The 19,237-nt window shown below is 43.8% G+C and overlaps 1 protein-coding gene across 1 annotated transcript in view; it reads left to right on the plus strand.

Annotated features, from left to right (window-relative positions):
* The first annotated feature begins 2,357 nt into the window (after positions 1-2,357).
* LOC143352921 (uncharacterized) overlaps positions 2,358-19,237 on the plus strand; it is a 44,415-nt gene continuing 27,535 nt past the window's right edge. The window contains exons 1-3 of the mRNA XM_076785956.1: positions 2,358-2,774; positions 3,646-3,838; positions 8,811-10,168. Of these exons, the coding sequence (XP_076642071.1) occupies positions 8,872-10,168 (1,297 nt within the window). The 5' untranslated portion in view covers positions 2,358-2,774; positions 3,646-3,838; positions 8,811-8,871. The remainder of the gene's footprint in view (positions 2,775-3,645; positions 3,839-8,810; positions 10,169-19,237) is intronic.

The raw sequence follows: 19,237 nt of genomic DNA on the forward strand, positions 1-19,237 counted from the left end.
AACCATTTTTCGCCTGTTTTTGTCGGTAACGTGGTTACTCTACCTTATCGCTAATCTACAATTTTTCGAGAGTCGAGTATTTAGTATTCGAATTTGGATCTGCTTTATTTAGAAATGAAGATTTACACTTTCTCGGGAGCGCATAGAGTGTTTTCGACGTGTCAGCGGCGTGTGATTTTATGCCGGGGATAAATCTGCTGTCTTTCACGAGAAACTTTAAGCGCGAATGCAACGCGCCATTACGCGGTCCAGACGACGGCTCTGAGAACGATTTCATTGAGAAATTGTCAGCGGAGAAATGTTGCGTTGATCCGCTTGTCTCGTAAATCCGTCGTTGCGTCGGCCAAGAAGCTCATTACTATGTTCAGGACCGTGGGTGGGTATTAGCGTTTACATTAGCGGAGCTGGCGTTTGTGAAACGGCGGTTCACCGGTAACGTTCAATAGAAGACGTCACCACGGTTACGGGTAAGTAGATGGAAATTGCGGGGTCTTACGATCACCAGCGACGAACATGGATCGACGACCGCGTGAGACTTGTCTGAAATGTATCTTCTGTTTGTAATTATACACCGCGGTGCTCGGCTACTTGAATATTCCACATTTTTCGACGCAAACTATCCCACCCCGACTGATTTGCTTAATAGCGTCGAGAGAAATGTTCGTGCATGTGATCATCATTTCTTGCCGCAACCAAATGGTAATTAACTAATTAAAAACGGTCTCAGCATCGGTACATACTCGACGACACCAAACTCTCCCACCGAAATGACGAATGTGCGCTAATAATTGTTTGAACAAGGAAACTAGAAGTTCCTATGTATTATAGTAAACCATTTTAATAATTAATTAAGTTTAATTAATTTGTAGGCCCAGGCGCTGTTGTCTGCAAATAAATTACAGTATGAGGTGCTAAACTACTTTGGAAATTACCAACTCGGCACTTTAACGTTATACCTAACCATGTAAGTACACAGGTTCATAACGCCCTTCAAAACAGTACAACTTTTTTGAAATTGGATCAATCGACTTGACCTTTTTTGAGCAATTAGAAGAATTGGTTTTCCAAATGATGTGTATGATAGATTTTGAAAAAACTACAATTGATAAGAATTACACGAGAAAATAAAAATGGCACTTTTTACAACTTTTTTGTTTGAGCCTGCAATGAAATTTTAAAATATGCGTTTTGTAGATCTATGTTAGTTAAATCGATAATATACACACAAGCTACAAATAGTTGTGAAAATCGTAGTTTTTCACGACTTTTGGTCGGTTTCTGCTTAAAATCCACAGATTCCATCTTCCGACGCGTGCCATTTTCATCTGCGTCAATCGATTTCGATGAAACTTTCAGTACGTGTATAAGTAACATAGACCTACAAAACGCATATTTTAAATTTTCACTAGAGGCTCAAATAAAAAAGTTTTGGCAAGTGCCTTTTCCATTTGCTCTTATAATTCCTAGCAATTGCAACTTTTTCAAAACCTTTTTCGCACGTCATTCGTTAAACCAATTCTTCTAATTGCTCAAAAAAAGTCAGGTCGTTCGGTCGAATTTAAAAAAAGTTTGCGTATGTAAGCTTGCGTATGTTTTTTTTAATTACGATTCTTCAAAATAAAAATTTGGTGGCGTCCGGGTGTTAACCCCTTGCCCTATCGAGTCAGACTCGTGATGAAGATTCTGAACATAGACTAATAAACACTTATGTTATTAATTCCCTTTAAACCGAAATAAAATTCTATTTTATTGTAGTTTATTTATACATCCTTTGGAGAAAGCATAGGTATACAATAAATATAAACTATCTTTGTTTTTCTATGAAATTCTGAACGATGAACAATTTCTAATCACTACAATCACTGGACTGCGGATCTTCATGCAAACTAAAAATTTTCTACCTGTATTGCAACAGACCGGAGTGAAATAGAAATTGATTTTCTTCCTTAATATGTTTAATAGGTTGGAAATAATGTAACGGTATTTAAAAATCGTTCCAATGTTCTCACTGTTTCAAAACACGCCTACCAATTTTCGTCACAAGCGCATAAAACCCGCAGTCCAATAACCGCAAAAATAAATATCAGTGCAAGGGGTTAAAGTCGGCGTAGATTTCGCGGGCCCCGAAGAGCACCGGCAAGGACATACGACAGTTATCGAGCATTCGTTGCCTCCCGATACCTCTTCAATGCCAGGCGGTTCTGCCCACGTATACCGGGTGTCGCGTGGGTGTACGCTCGTGCTGGACGCGTGCACGTGGTGGGGATCCTCCGGTGCTCGACTGGCTCGCATGGAAAGGAAAGGAAAAGAGTGGTGTACCTACAGCTGGCTCGTAAACGCGATTATGTTTCGTCGCTGGCAAACCCATTCAGTGCTCCTTACGGCACGAAGGAACTTGGTGCGGTTGCTGCTGGCGTCCCGACGACGGTCGACGCGTATCCACCGCGTGATTTGTCAGCCATAACGGCCACGGACCGTATCCTCTCGCGCGTGTTACGCTCGAACAGTGTGTCACCCTTGGACCGGGATCACGTGCGCGCCGTTTCAGGTGTTTGCCTAACCGCCCGTTGGAAAGAGATGCTCACCGGGGACACGATTTCGGTGAAGATCGGAGGAGAGGTTCCGTGCTAGTTGCTACGTGATAATGTGAAAAGAAAAACGGTCCCGATAAGAGGAAATCTAAGCGGAATCAAACCGCGTGGCATCCGGACGTCCGTGGTTTCGTCAGGGGGTGGCTACGGCGCAGCTGTTCGCGTGGGACCCGGACGATTTGGGTGAGTTTACCGAATCGATACGTTTAGGTCGCCGCCGGTCGACCGACCGGAAATGGTCCGGATGGTCCGGATGCTGAAGAAACCCCTCGGCGTTTTGTAATTCTTCATGAAGGACGTCGAAGTTTCGCGAGAGCACCCACATACGCAGGATCGTAGGCGTGACAACGATTCCCAGTGTCGATCGGAAATCGTGTGCGTTCCTTTGTTGCGCAAAAGATAGCGGGGCATTTATTGCGGGCGAGCGCCTCGGCGCGCTATCAACAAACGCGCGTAAAAATAGAATGTTCCTTCGGCCTGCCGCCGCGGCGGTTCCCATCCTCTGGCATGGGACCGGTCTAGTTTAGCCACGGTTAACTGTCGCTAAGTCGAAGGAAGCGGATCCGCTAAGTTCTCAACATAAATATGTATACCGAGCGATCCCCGCGTCACGATAAACCGCGCGCGAAACACGAAGGGGTTGCCGAAGACGAGCGCACGCGATTATCCTCGGTGTCAGTTGTGAACCCTGTCGATTCGATCCGCGATTGTCCGCGAAACGGTAAAAACCGAAAGAGAAGAGAAAAAAAAAACATTGGGGAATCCCACCGATGGAAAATCGCGTTACGCAACGCGAACCTGCCCGGTTGTTGGGAATCGGAGCAACGATTCGGAGTTTCCGGTTCGATTCGTTCGACGTCGTGCCAGCCAAACCGTGATCATGCTCGGGGTCCCGTGAACGAGCCGCGAAAACGCCGGCGACACAGGGGAAACGAAAAGAAAACGGTTTGCGTGAACGGTTCGGCTCGCCGAGTGAAACGAGCCTCGCGCCGCATTCTTTTCATGGAAAATGCATGAGCCTCATTCGTTGTTTTTGTTGTTGTCGTCGTTGCAGAGCCAACAAGAGAACGGCTGCGGCAGTAGAGCTAATTTCCGTTGCAAGGATTCCACGGCGAAACGGGACGAGTGAAAGAGACTACACGCAACCAGTCCGCGGGTATCGAAGACACGATCGAAGTCGCAGGCTACCGTAACACCGTTGCCGCCAGAATCGCGTCGATCATAACCGCCTGGCCACTGCGGACACGGTACGTATGCTATTCATGGTTTCCTCTGTTTATGGTTCCGGCAGAAAAAATGTCATCGAAACGCACCCCGTGAAGTCTGGGAATCGACGAACGTTTTCCCCGGACGCGGGAATACAGTGGATTCTCGTTACGAGTCGGTTGCGCGGTTCTGGCGACTGACTCTTAGACGAAATCTGAGCAAACTAAAAACTTTCTGCCTGGATTGCAAGAAACTTGGGTGAAATAAAGATTTAATTTCTTGTTCACCCTTAGCACTCGAATGGCGACTGTAAGGCGCCACTGAAAATTGCTGTATTCAAAATATTTTTCACATTTTAAATTTGTTTCTATTTAATACATCACTAAACTAATTTCAGTATCGTACCATTTTCGTATGCATAACATGAAGAAAAAGATACGTAGAAGGGAAATATTCTAGGTCCGAAGAAAATAATGTAATCGTACATTTAGATACTTCAAATGTTTCTACTGTCTTGAATTACAAGTCACATCCGTCTATAAGTCAGTAGTCTGCGGATCTTTGTGTAAAATAAAAACTTTCTGCTTGAATTGCGACGAACTCGGGTGAAATAAATGTTTAATTTCTTGTTAAATATATTTAGTAGGTTGAAAGTAATATAATCGTATATTTAAATACTTCAAATGTCTTTACTGTCTTAAATTAGACCTACCCATTTTTCTCATAAATGCAAATGCGAAACCTAAGAGTCACATCCGTCTATAAGTCAGTAGACTGCAGATCTTTATGCAAAATGAAAACTTTCTGCCTGAATTCCAACAAACTTGGGTGAAATCAATATTTAATTTCTTGTTAAATATGTTTAATATGTGGAAATTAATATAATCGTATATTCAAATACTTCAAATGTTTCTACTGCTTTAAATTAGACCTACCCATTTTTCTCATAAATGCAAATGCGAAACCTAAGAGTCACATTCGTCTATAAGTCAGTAGACTGCGGATCTTTATGCAAAATGAAAACTTTCTGCCTGAATTCCAACAAACTTGGGTGAAATCAATATTTCATTTCTTGTTAAATATGTGTAAAATAATATACTCGTATATTTAAATACTTCAAATGTTTCTACTGTCTTAAATTGGACCTACCCATTTCTCTCATAAATGCATAAAATCCACAGTCCAGTCATAAGCCTATGACCACTAACCGATAGTGACGTGAAAACTGAGAAAATGTCGTTCTCCGATACAATGTTGCACGCGAGACGGTTCTCGAGCTTCGGCCCCACACCGCGGTGGAGTGGGTAGTTCCAGCGACTCTAAATCGTAAGGTTGGCACTGACTCGTAACGAGAATTCACTGTATTAGCATGGGATTTTTTCAGCCGTGAGGCTCCCGTACCGTGACTAATGGTGAAGCGAGCCGGCAGAAGCGTAATAAGTTAACGTGAACGGAATTGCAGATCGAGCCGGTGCGGTACGCGCGTATCAAAACGTTGTAGGGGGGGAGGGAGGGAAGAGGGGGAACGTTGTTGCACGACACGTTTCGTGAAATTTTCGTCGAACCCGGAAGAAAGAGGCTTTCCGCACGGAAGCGTAATCGACGATTTCTCTTAACGAGGCCAGGCACCGCAGAGGAACGCTGCGATGTCCGTCGTTATCTGTCGTAGCCGCGGCGTATCGAAATTACTCGAGGCGCAACGTCTCGCTTTGCGAAACCGCAGAAACGTGTACGGCCCGGCGCGGATATTCCAAGCGCGCACGATATCGTTTACGATTCAGGGAAATGTGCATGTCGTTCTGTAGCACCGAGTTTCTCTCTTACCGAGTCGGGGCCTGACCGCAAGAACGCGCCAACCTGCACGCTGTTTCTGCCGCGTGAACGTCGAGCTAGCCTGGCAACGAGAGGCAATAATATCATCGGTACCGCGGTAGATGATTGCCGGTTGCGGCGAACTAGACAAAACGATGCGATGCGATGCGACGGCGCGTTATATAACGGATCGTGGAGTTATCGGGAGATATCCGCGGTATAACAATCGTCGCTCGGTGATCGATGCTCGATACATAAAAGCGGTACGGCTCGATCGATCCTAATGGAACGAGCGAGCGCAACAACCGTTCCGTGTGATCGGTCTCGGCGTCCATTTACGGGCCGTTCGTTCGTTCGTCAACTGTCACCCCCGACGTATCCCATCCCGCGTAATTAGAATGCGCGAGTTAAGACCGATTAAATACAACGGCAGATATGCATTGGAAACGGACTGTCGCGTATTAACTGCGCGGGGACACCTACATGCCAATGGTAAACGTGTCGCAAGATGGCCGGGTCACTGCCTACATGGTGACACCCACTGACTCCTGAGACGCAGCCTTCGCCACGAATAATATACTGGTTAGCTGTTCCTTCTCTTTCTCTCTCTCTCTCTCTCTCTCCAGATTGTAATTTACGTCGATTAACAGTTACGCGACTCAATCCTCACGGAGAAAACCCCGCGCGGCCACAAGCCGATTTCCATTCGAGTTAACCGGTTGATCGATTCGATGCCGATCGAAATCTCGACGATCGGGAAATATGCGGGGCAAAGCTCCTTTTGATCCGGGTTTGTCGGGTACACGATCGGAGAACTCCGAATGCAACCGTCGAACGTTTCCGTCGTTCACAGACGGAAACATAAATGTATTCAATTTGTAACGCCAGGCTTACTAAACGAGACCGAAAAGAGGAAAAGAGTTGTTTTCTACCACGCCTCCGCCGACCGGCTCCGCGTACGAAAGTATTATGCGGACTTCATTATTATTTATGAAACGTAATTCTTGCTGTAAAAACCGAGAAGGTAAAAGTACTGTATAAATAAATGCGCGCATCGCGTCGTAATGGCGTCAGTGATCGTTATAATGCTAATAATCGCTGCGCCGCTAACGATCGTGAATACAGCGCTAACGATCGTTGTACCACAAAACAAGCATTGGTCCGTGGATGTGCTCGTGCCGGCACCCTGTCGCTCTTACATTCAATTAGTTCGTTCACATTAATTTTTCATGTAAAGTTATTAATAACAGGCGACCACAACTTATCCGCGTACTTATAGCCGCGGGATTAACACGTTATTTAGCTGTGGTTTTTAAAGAGTCAAGACTCCGTAGATACGCGGTAAGGTAGAGTGACCACGTTACCGACAAAAACAGGCGAATAATGGTTTTACGTGCCCCAACTTTCCGTCCTTATATGAGAATATTTTTCGCTGGGAAAAGCCTATTAACGCTAGGTTCACGGAGCACTAAAAATTACTATTTTACATTACTTTATAAAAATAACACGAATGTGTCCCCATGGATGCATCTTTACAAACTCAATATTCGTAAATTAAATACATTAGAATCTAGGGCCAAGTCTACGTAGATTCGCGGCAAGGTAGAGTGACCACGTAACCGACAAAAACAGGCGAAAAATGGTTTTACGTGCCTCAACTTTTCGTCCTTATACGAGAATATTTTTCGCCGGGAAACGCCTATTAACACTAGGTTCACGGAGCACTAAAAATTACTATTTTACATTACTTTATAAACATAACACGAATGCATCCTGATGGATGCATGTCTACAAACTCAATATTCGTAAATTAAATACATTAGAATCTAAGGCCAAGTCTACGTAGATTCGCGATAAGGTAGAGTGACTACGTTACCGACAAAAATGGACGAGAAATGGTTTCACGTGCCTCAACTTTTCGTCCTTATACGAGAATATTTTTCGCCGGGAATGGGCTCGTTCGAAAGAGGAATGTTCAATCTAGAGCGCGCTGGTCATGAGCTGACGAGATTATGCAGATATTTGGTAATATAAGCGTTAGAAGTAGGCCAAAAATTAACGATGCGCATGCCGTGGAATTCTAGCATTTTTATGCCATTAGATGAGTTTTCTGGACGAAATCGAAAGTAGCGCGCGCTAGAAAATATCTCCGGCTACAAATTGAGCTGTATTTTGTCTTGATTCAATATTCTTATTGATTTAATATTCTTGTAAATATAAAAATTATAGGACTCATTTTAAAGCGAGAAGTTTAAAGCTAGTTTCATGACACATCGATCATTTTATTTCAAGATTCTTGTTCACGATTTAGCAAGCGAGAATCTGAAGACACGTTTCTCTTTTCACAGTATACAGTGAATTCTCGATATATGTCAACAACACGGGTCTTGCCAGCGTCGTATATCGTCCAGGAGACATACCCGAGTTATGTTTACACTCTTCGGCGTCCGAGGCCTCTCGTGCTTCGTGGTCCCTCACGGGGTATACCTCGCGGTAGTGGGGATAGTTCCGCGACATTTATCATCCATGTCTTGGCGACATATATAGAGAAACCACTGTACATTCAAATGTGGAAACTTTAAACAAATTTTTTCGTAACTGAAACCACCATAGGTTTAAAAATCGATGTTTCCTCTTCGCAACGACGTCTGAAAAGTTGATTTGCCATTTATTTTAGTCGTTTCGTCGAGCTTCGAATGAGAGGTGTGGTCGCCAACTTTGCAGTAGTGTACAAGTTGTACAATTACTGAAATTGTAAAGATGATTTCGTGGAAGTGATTAAATGAATATATTTAGTAGTAATAAATTCAATCTCGTCAGTTTTATAAGAGAACGTGTATTAGATACTTTCAAGGCTCGGTGGTTTCAGCGTTGAAATTGAATTATCGTCGAATCATTCAAAAACTACTGCAATAATTTGGATCGAGATTTATAATAGACACGACCAAGCACGTAAGGAGTCCAACTTCTTCAAGCGGATGCGAGGTTTTCGTTACGATCGACGCACGGAAACGAATCTGTTTCGCCCGCGCCACTAGCTTAGCCATCCCCTCTTCAGACACGGGAAGCGGAAGACGATGATCTACATCTCCACGCGTGACGTTTTAAATACGCCTTTAAAGTAGGATAAGCGTACACGCAGGCACCAGTAGTCGGTTTCCATTAATAGACTGAATCCCCGTTCTTTTTTTTTTCTTTCAGACCGCCGAGGATGGCTTCTCGATGATCGGTGCGCCTCAGTAGTGAACCGAAACCCCCGAAGATGGTGTACAGAGGCAGTTTGCAAACGGACGATCCTCGGGACGCGCCGAAGTTGGTCAGGATTTCGCCGCTGCGCGCCAGCAGGCCGAACAATCCAATGACCAACACGCGTGCCGCCGCTGGCCCTGTGAACAGCCCGGTGTATCACGGGCCGTTTGTGTCGGCAATCGACGTTCAACGAGCCAAATTGATCGAAGAAAGACGTTTGGGCCGTGAAAGGGACATCGAGACCGTCGAGAAGGTGATCATGAGGACAACGGGGCTGAAGGTCGGCGCGCCGCGTCTGCGGAACATCAGTCAGATACGGGACACCGTGTTCGTCGATCCCGCTCTGATACCGATGGAGAAGATCGGCCGGAAGGAGAGAGACCGGCCGAGAACCATAGCCGTCGACAGTTCCCCTAGGAACGGCAGGACGCCCAGCTCGATGCTGGCCGATCTGAAGGACCTGGAGAGACTGAGGAACACACCGCCGGCCCAGAGGTGTCCCAGGATCTCCGCGAAGCCAGACGCCAAGTACTCGTCCGCGAACAAGAAAACCGAGCTGTCGAACTCGGCGAAGATCCGATCGGACATAATGAAGATACAGCAGATGTTCCAGGCGTCGGACGGTCCTCCGCGGACGGTGGTCAGGTCCAGCGAGAAGAAAGCGGAGAAGAGGAACGAGTCGGAGAAACAGGAGAAGCGAGCGGGAACGGAAATTAATAAAACGAGATTGCTCGCTCAGAAGCTGCTGGAGGCGTCGCGAACCAATCGGGAGTCGTTGAAGGATCGTTGCAACAACCCGAAGAACGCCTCCTCGAACAAGGCGCCGAAGGAAGCGAACGGCAGGGTGCCGAGCAAAACGACCACGCCGAAGAACAGCGTCGCTGCGGATGCGAAACATCCGAAGGAAAAAATCCCGACGGAAGAGACGCAGCCACGTCCGCCTGTGAGGAGAAGGAAAGAGTCGAGGAACAGACTCAAGGGATCTGAACTGAACGGGACCGGAGACGATATCGGTAGACACGATCAGGAGAGCTCTCGAAGCGTCGGTAAGGACGAAGTTGACTCGTCGAACGTCAGGGAGGACCGACCGAACGTCGTCAACGCCAGCGAAGACGCGAAAAGGAGGACCAAGGAGCTCGACAGGCCGGACATCCTGGACGGCTTGCTGAAGGAGTCCGACAAACAACTGGCCGACTTGAAGACCGATTTGAACGAGCGGGGGAGGTCGCGCAGCCACTGGAGAGGATTCGTGCAGTCCATGAGGCTGCACGACGTCGAGCTCCATTCGGACAGCGAGGACCAGAAGAAAGGTGAGCCAGACAAAGTTTCGTTGCGCGGATGGTACAGTGAATTCTCGTTACTAGTCAGTTGCGCGGTTCTGGCGTCTGACTCTTAGACGAAATCTGAGGTTCTCGCCGAGCGTCGCATTTGAAATACACAGGGCACGCTGGAAACCTAAGAGTCACATCTGTCTGTAAGTCATAAGCCTATGACTAGTAACCGATAGTGACAAGAAGACTGAGAAAATGTCTTTCTCCGATACATTGTTGCACGTACAATGTTGCACTTTAGGTGAAAAAAAGTCATGTCAGAAAATAGGTACAACATTCATATATTCTTCTTTCGGAATGTTTACTGCGCTTAATTATACCCGTAATAATTCATTTAACCCTTTGCACTCGAAGCTATTTTAATTCGAAAACGAAACATTTCTTCCGACCTAGAATATTGCCCTTCTATATATTTTTTTTCATCTTGTACATACGAAAATGGTGCAACTTACTTGTACTATACCGAAATGTTTAGTAATTTATTAAATACAAACAAATTTAATAATGTAAAAAATATTTTGAATAATGATACAGCAATTATTAGTGGCGCCTCGAGTGCTAAGGGTTCATAGCGATATAAGTATCGAAATCGATATATCGATATTAGCGAAGAATTATTTTTATATTGTTATATTTCGATATTGTTGTTATACTTATTTAATATTACATTTTTTATTTAGTTTTACATTTGTTTCTATAATTTATACAATATTTTTCAATGTAAATATTATTTCAATTCAATTTTTTTTTTTGAAGAACCATGAAACGATCTATGATTTTTTTCCACCTAGAATGCCCATTCGCGACACTACGCGATGGTGTGGATAGTTCCACTGACTCCTAATCGTAAGGTTGGTACTGACTCGTAACGAGAATTAACTGTAGATAGCTTAGAGCAGTGGAGAACGAATTAGCCCTTAGCACTCGAATGACGACTGTAAGGCGCCACTAAAAATTGCTCTATCATTATCCAAAATATTTTTCACATTATTAAATTTCTTTGTATTTCATAAATTACTAAACATTTCAGTACTGTATGAGTAAATTGCACCATTTTCGTATATACAACATGAAAAAATATGTACAGAAAGGAAATACTCTAGGTCGGTAGAAATGTTTCGTTTTGGAGTTAAAATGGCGTCGAGTGCAAAGGGTTAGGGAGGTCGCGTAGCTGAATTACCTAAACAGTTCGGAGCAGAATTAAAATCTCCGAGTCGGACTTCGAGATTTGGAAAATCTGATTAAACCGAGAGGGATCCGCGGTGTTTAATTACCGTTCGACTCACAAGCACGTAGGCGTTCGGCCCACGGAGATGATGTCTCAATGCTCATGGGGAGCGCGAGCGTTCACGCGCGTGTAAAAGGCTGATTAACGCACACGGTCGCACCGTGGCGTGGTCGGGCGTTAAGTGAGATTTATTGGAATTTCTGCTGGCCATTTCGATGACCCCCGGCGTGGCGGCGCGTACGCACTCCGGCCGGTTTAAAGGGTGCGTTTCATAAGCCGGCAGATTGGATTAGCCACGTTCGCCGAGGTGTTTAAAATTACAACCGGCGTGGCTATTAATCCCTTGCCCGAAAGCACCCCTATTTTTAGATTCCTTTTCCCGCTCCCTCTCTCGAGCGTGTTACTGGCGCAGGTCAGGGTACCGGCTTCCCTAACATATGTCCCGACATATGGATTCGCCTGGAGGAACAAGCCGCACGCTCTGCCCTCTTCGCATCGCAACACCGGGGATCAAGCGTAAACTGCAAACCGTTCAAGCCTTTTCCACAATCGTCTCGTCGCACAGTGTGACGAATGGCCTTTTTAGCTGGACAAAATTAACTTTCAAATAAACAAAAACTAACTGTGCTAATATAATCTAAAATAACCATGTATTAAAACCCTTGAATATTAAAACTTAAAATTCTTTTGTTGTATGTTTACGGAGCGTGTAAACTTCACCTAAAAGACGAACACCTAACCTATAAATGAATGGGCACATTTCCGTACGCGCTAGAAATATGTTAAAATGTACTAAGGAGCGTTTAAATTTCCTATATATGATGGGTATAACATCTCAAAACATGTATTTTCACTTTAGTAATTCCAAATTATCGATAACATTCCTCTATTTTTGTAAATTAAGCGTCAAAGGCGGTACTTATTTTTCCACAGAAACGCCCATGTTACTACTCTTCGTTAATGAATTAGTATATGGTCCACGTCGGTCCACGCGATGATTTTTACATATAATAAAGTAGAGATTCCCTACTTTATTTTAATACCAAAATTGGCTTGCAGAACGTTGCAGAACTATACTAATTTTTACAATGAAGTTACGTCGTTTTACGTACACGCTCGTGACAATCATAGCCCGGGCCGGGCGTTTCACTTATTGTCGCCACTTATTGTTAGCGGTTTGTTTAGTGTACTCGTTGAAACCTATGGATTGGTCTCTTTCATTGTACATTGGAGGAATAAACAATGATAAGATCCCCGAGTTTTCCTCCGAACTTTTTTCGCATGAAAATTCGTTTCTTCAGTCTCAGAGCGATCAGCGTGCAGTGTACATCTTATTTGCGTTTTTCTTATATCTTTCACTTTCGTTATTCTTATTGTTGTTGTTGTTTTATTGTTATTGTTATAATTACTGTGATTATTGTTAGTGTTTTATTTGTTACGTTATTACTTTACACGTGAAAACGTTATAACAAAATCTTCCGTAGATATAATCAGGTACGTTGAATCAAAGCATTTCAGCCCTTATCAAAATTATGAAAAGTTTAAATAGGAAATACAAATTTTTAGATTAATCTAAGCAAATTGGTATAAACAATAGAAGCTTATACGAAACCAAAGAATAATTCTTTCCCGTTAGAATATGTCTGAATCTCCAAAAAGTAACATTTACTATAATTTCTCCAAAATTGCATTCTTTTTGCCCATAATTAAAAATGACGTCTTCTTCGATAATATCTAGTACTTGTTATATCATTCTGTGTTACATAGGTCCATTACTAATTTTGTTGTATTTTATATATAATTATAGATCACTTAAAATATATTGTTTAATTAACAAAAACCAACTGAATGTTGTAAAAAATTGATAATTATTTATATTTTATACAACTGTAAACATATTGATCGATAAATATAGAAAAATAGGCGATTTAGAATTTTGTCCAGCTAAAAAGGCCATTTTTGACTACTTGCCGCACAATGGACAATTTCGACGAAATCGGATTCAAAGTCAAAGAACTTTCGATAGGAATAAGGTAGAGCGATGAAATTTTTTTTAAATGAAAGTTGAACCTTTGTAAAATATGGGAAAAATAGAGAGATTATTACCATCCAATCATTTCAACGAAAAAATGACTTCATTAGTTTCTGTCACAAAAATCTATTTTTTGCAAAATCCTGAGGTCGTAGACAAATTTTCAGACCAGATTTGAAATCAGCGTAAAAAAATCTACGGGAAACGATGTATAGCATGTTAAAAAAAAGTCTTGTTCGCGCTTGGTATTGGAAAAACTAAAATTTTCTTGAATTTGTGCGCGTTTAACGAATTTTCTCGAGGTTAAAAAACGTTCGTACCACAATCTCTCTATTTTTCCCATATTCTACAAAGTTGCAGCTTTCATTTAAAAAAAAAGTTTATCGCTCTACCTCATTCCTATCGAAAGTTCCTTGATTTTGAATCCGATTTTGTCCAAATTGCGCGTTGTGCGTCGCCTCGGTGTTTTTACGACCGGTCGAGAAACGGCCCGCGATCATGTCAACGGAAATCTAGTGTTTCGAGCTCTGCCAATTCGAAATATCGGCTGCGAACGGTTCTGGCATGACGCACGGTCGTTTCCTCCGCTGTAGCCGGGGCCGATTTTCTCGATTCTCACGCCACCGGTCTCGAACCATCTAATTTCACTCCTCGTCGATCGCGATCATTCACCTTGATTCCGCGATGAAAGTCCCGGGACGGCGAACGTCTCGGTCTACGTATGTACGTATCCCCCGCGATCGTTCGAGCCTTCTCTGTCTTTCGGGCTCACGGGTTCGATACTTATCTTCGGGTTTATCTCCGTACACGTGGGATTCACTCTATCTCTGGTCCTCGCTTACGTGCGCGACCGTGTACCCAGAGATAGGTGCACGAAAACGTTTACCGGCGTTCCTCCTCCGAAAACGTTTTATCGCGTTACAGTTTCAGGCACACTTGTAACGCTGAAAGGGAAAGGGATAGATAGCGGGCACCGCGGTGAAGTGACGCTGAAGGGTCTACATATTCTCTCAGGCGTTATCAACCACGATAATGTAGCACTTGTGGACGCAGAAGCTCTGGGCTCCGCTTTAGGCGTTCGACCGTACTACTTTTCTAGAAATAATTCATTTTACCCTCGACCGTCCCTCGTTTTCGCGTCCATCGCGTATCACATCGACGCAATGGTAAAATATCCAGTGAAATTGAAGCGATCGGTGATTTGCTAATTAAGCAGTAAATATTTATCGTTTTATTAACAACTCTGGTTTGAAACCGTCTTCGGGCACATGTGACTCGAAGACGACTCGAGAAAGACGTAATTTGCCTTCCGATAAAGATTGTGTCGATTATCATGGTGTATTAGACTGTAATAGGTCGTCACGGAGAAGATTAACGTGATACCATCTTCGCAGTCGCATTAATCAAGGTAGCATGCGGGATTTTGAGCCCATAGATCATCCCATTACGGGAACATGGTTGCACACCCAGGTAGACGTTCTCACGAATATCAAACGGAGAAAGTTTTGCGAGTTGCGAGTATACAGTGGCTGACGAAACTGTTCGCCCTTGAAAATCGGTAGGGCAAGGGACCCGATTTCTGTGGGTGTACCAGTTGCTGTGCTTACATTAATTATTTTTAAAGAATAATGAATTTCTTAATATTTCTACCGTTTTAAATTCCCATTTGAATGCTCCTGCTCATTTTTGTCATAAATTGCATAAAGATCTGGCAGTCTGGTAACGACACAACAATGGAATGCAGTATCTAAACACATTCTGCATTCGAAAGAGAAAAAAAAAAATATAGATTACAAGTCGACAATGTATTTGTCCTTGGAATATCTTTTAAAATGCTGTTTGCCAGTTATGTACCGCTCCCGGAGTGCTGTTGCGCATCGCGGCGCGCGGTTGTTTATACCCGCCATTCGATTTGCGCGGCTGAGATTTAGAAAAATGGTTACGCAAAAAGCTGTGTTAATCGTTCAACGGGTCTTGCGTACATTTCATCTTGCGTCACGGTTACGGGGAACGCGAGGAGCGTTAAATATTTATGAAATGTCGACGCCGTCGGAGCCGTATCAAAAGAAAAGAAATTGCCTACTTTCCACGGTTTTCCTTCCGCGGGTTTACACCGTTTCGAATCGCCCGCGGGTTCCTTCCTTCGCCTCGTACGGAATGCGCAACGTCAATACGGAACACCGTTGCGGCGCAGAGTTATTTTGATTATCTCTTACATTCTTCTGTTCGGCCATTTCATTTTCCAGCTACCACGCAATCACAGGAGGACACGATTTAATCATACTAATTCGCAAAGTCTTAGCAGTCTCGAGCTGGTGCTTATTCAGAAAAGAGACTCCGATGAAACTGATGTTTGGAGGAGGCAGCTTCGATGACCTTGACCTTTACGTATTAGGCGTCCTTCCGTACACATTTAATTCAGCTGTTTATTTTCATTCGAGTGAACGTGTTCTTCCAACGTTTTGCACTTTTGAACGGTGATTATTGGACGGTGGATTTTTAATAAAAATAAAAATTGTTTGCCTTGGACGAAGAAGAGCAAAACGGAAATTTCTTTCGTCCTTTAATTATTTTGAGGAGATAATACATTGAAACTGTTGAATACCTTTAGTCTATTTCCCGCTTTAAATTGTACTCACTGATTTTTAACTGTATAAACTGCTCCTTAACTGTATAACGCTCCAGTGACTATGGCTTCTACAAAGAAGCAGGCTCAAAATGATTGCTTATTGACTGCGACTGTGCGTAAGGTCATCTTCTGCTGTTGAATCTCGCCTGCCATAACTCCTTTCTTTTTATCGAGCAATTTTAACTTTCATAAGAAAATTATTTTGCAATACCATACATATTCTTTATATGTATAGACAAGCTTTACATTATTTTACAATATATTAGGGGTACCCATAAGTAATCAATTATTTGTTTTGCCTTTAGTTCTGTGCCGATCGTTGAAGAGGAAACACGTACTCTTTTACAGTTTTCGGTAAAGCAGCCGGCGTTAAAAATATTCTAAAAAGTATAATATTTGACAACCCTGTAATAAAATGGCGGCGTTCGTACGTTTCACGGTCATCTGAAAGTCATTGTATAGCAGGTCGTCGAATTCGTTTCGACGTCGCCTACAATATTATGAAATTAAAAATACCCAGTTGCATTAAAAGATATGACAGCGACCTTGATTTTTTTTGTTGAAAATCGATTCTTTTTAATTTCAAAAATTGCAATTTCTTGTCGGTTAAATACTGATTAACATTGGTAGGAAACACTTTTCTGTCCAACCACCCGAAGGGGCTGAAAAATCGTGGGGACTAATTCGCGCCGCACCCTGTATAATAAAAAAGGAATAAAAACTTGAATTTACCACAAAGTTTGTTTCAGATTCCAAAATAATTGATTACTTCTGGCTATTTCTAAGATAACTTGTCGACACAATAAGCCCTACTAACCCTTTGCACTCGAAGCTATTTTAACTAAAAAACGAGACATTTCTTCCGACCTTGAATATTTCCTTTCTATATACTTTTTTCATGTTATACATACGAAAACGATGCAATTTACTCGTACAATACCGAAGTGTTTAGTAATTTATTAGATACAAACAAATATAATAATGTAAAAAATATTTTGAATAACGATACAGCAATATTTAGTGGTGCCTTACAGTCACCATTCGAATGTTTAGGGTTAATAATATTTTCTTATCATTCGTCCCGGTGATGCGCGATCGAAGGCCAACGCACCTACATTTTTACGCGACCACGTAACCGCCTATTGATAATCGAAACACACCGCGCGCGAAAACCGCAGAGGTTACCATCTGCACGGCCGTGCGAAGATTACAAATTCTGCTGCGGCAACCGGAAGGCCTTTAGATAACTTCGAAACACAATAGCCCACGGGTCTCGATAAGGATTCCACGGACGATCGATCGCGCGATCAATCGTGCGATCGGCGCAACGATGCACCGTGACGATGCGCCCGAAAAATATCCTTAGTTTTCCTTGCCGCGGGAGAGCGACGCATGGTGTGCGTCGTGCACGTAATGTATCTATAGGCGGTGACGGCCCTTGCCCTTGAGTCTACGCCCTAATATTGATCTGGCGTCCTTTCTGCCCCTCCATGGTGGCCCATGGTGTGCGTACAATGAAACGCAGGATCCTCCTCGCCCCTCCAACAGCCCGCAGACCCATCGTGTCCCCGTTGAGACAGGCCGATGTTGCTCTCCAGTGCAAACCTAGCTGTCAAACCGCCAACAGTAATCAACGGGATCGCGCCGATCGTGAAATTCGCGCGACGATTTTCCTCCTCCCCTCCTCCCTCCTGTTGCTTTCCTTCGACGTCCTCCACCGGGACTCTTTTTCCCCAAGGAGGTGGAAAGTCGTTCAAACCGAGGCTCGTTTCCGTCTACGCTTCTCCATCCCTCTGCTTCCCCGATCCTCCTCTTCGGAGACGCACGCGGTCCCCGAACCAGCCCGGTTAAGCGTTATCGAACTCGGTCGATACGCACGCGGCGTTCCTCCGCGTTGTCTTCCTCTTCGTCCCGGCGTTGTCGTCCGGCGACCGGCGTTCCTCCGATAAAGTGTCTCAGTGCAGGCGTGACCACGCGGTCGGATGCACACGCGAGCCCGTTCATCAACCCAGAGATGGTTCTTTGCGACGTCTGCGACAACAAAGGTGAGAGAGAAAGAAAAAGACATACGCATGCAATTTCTCAAACAATACTCACGCGATTCTGGCCGGTCATCCTTTCAGCTGAAATTTGACAAGCCCCCGTGTCTCCCTGCACGGCGAGCCTTGCCCGAAAAGTAATCGCGAATCGGATTTTTTCCACGAACGAATCGCCGCCGTCGTTGATTCAAATTGAGTCATCTGGCTCGGCTGATTAAACGGCCCGTGGTTCGTCTTTTTTTTTTTAAGCCTTTTAAGACCCCGCTCCGCGATGCTTAATCAGCTCGGTTCGTTGTCGGGCCAGAGGAAAGGGGGAGGGGTTTTGTCGGCATTCGGAGCATCGTTGTGCCAGCCTCGTCGATACCGATCGATAAGCGGTTCCCGTGTTTTCGACCGCATGGTCTTGTCACGGTAGAGTATTTATTACGCGAAAGAGGCGCAGTGCATACGCGCGGTCGCAAAGGTGAGAGAAACCGCGGCGATCGCGTGGTAAATGCCTGACATTTTCACCCTCACGCGTGCAAACGTGCCTAACCGCCTCGCGAAACACGACGCTCGAAACCTTAGCCGGAGAGAACAGCCAGAGCCACGATCCTCCTCGCTGCGACGACAGCCGCGTTGATTTTCAAAGATGTTTTACAATTAGACCGCGGATCTTTACGGACAATGAAAATTGTTCGTCTCGTTCGCAGGAATCGTGGAAAAATTCCTTTCTTCCTTTAACACTAGGTTTACGGGACCCGTCAGAATGACGGGTTCTAATATTTTTAATTTAAAATTATTAAGATTCCCAGGATGCATACGTGAGAAATTATTTAGCAAATTTATTTCTTTGGGTACATATTATTTTAAAAATATTGCTATTTTGGGTAGCATGTTCTTGTTATTTTTATGAAGTAATGCAAAACAGTCACGTTTAGGGCTCCGTAAACCTAGTGTTAATAATGTGAACCCTTTGCACTCGAAGCTATTTTATATATGATATAGTATGATTGTATAGAATATTTTCCTTCTGTGTACTTTTTTGTTCATGTCATGCATACGAAAATGGTGCGATTTACTCGTGCAATACTGAAACGTTTAGTAATTTGTTAAACACAAATAATAATGTAAGTAATAT

Source organism: Halictus rubicundus, chromosome 3, assembly GCF_050948215.1.
Source record: "Halictus rubicundus isolate RS-2024b chromosome 3, iyHalRubi1_principal, whole genome shotgun sequence".
In the NCBI taxonomy this organism is placed as follows: Eukaryota; Metazoa; Arthropoda; class Insecta; order Hymenoptera; family Halictidae; genus Halictus; species Halictus rubicundus.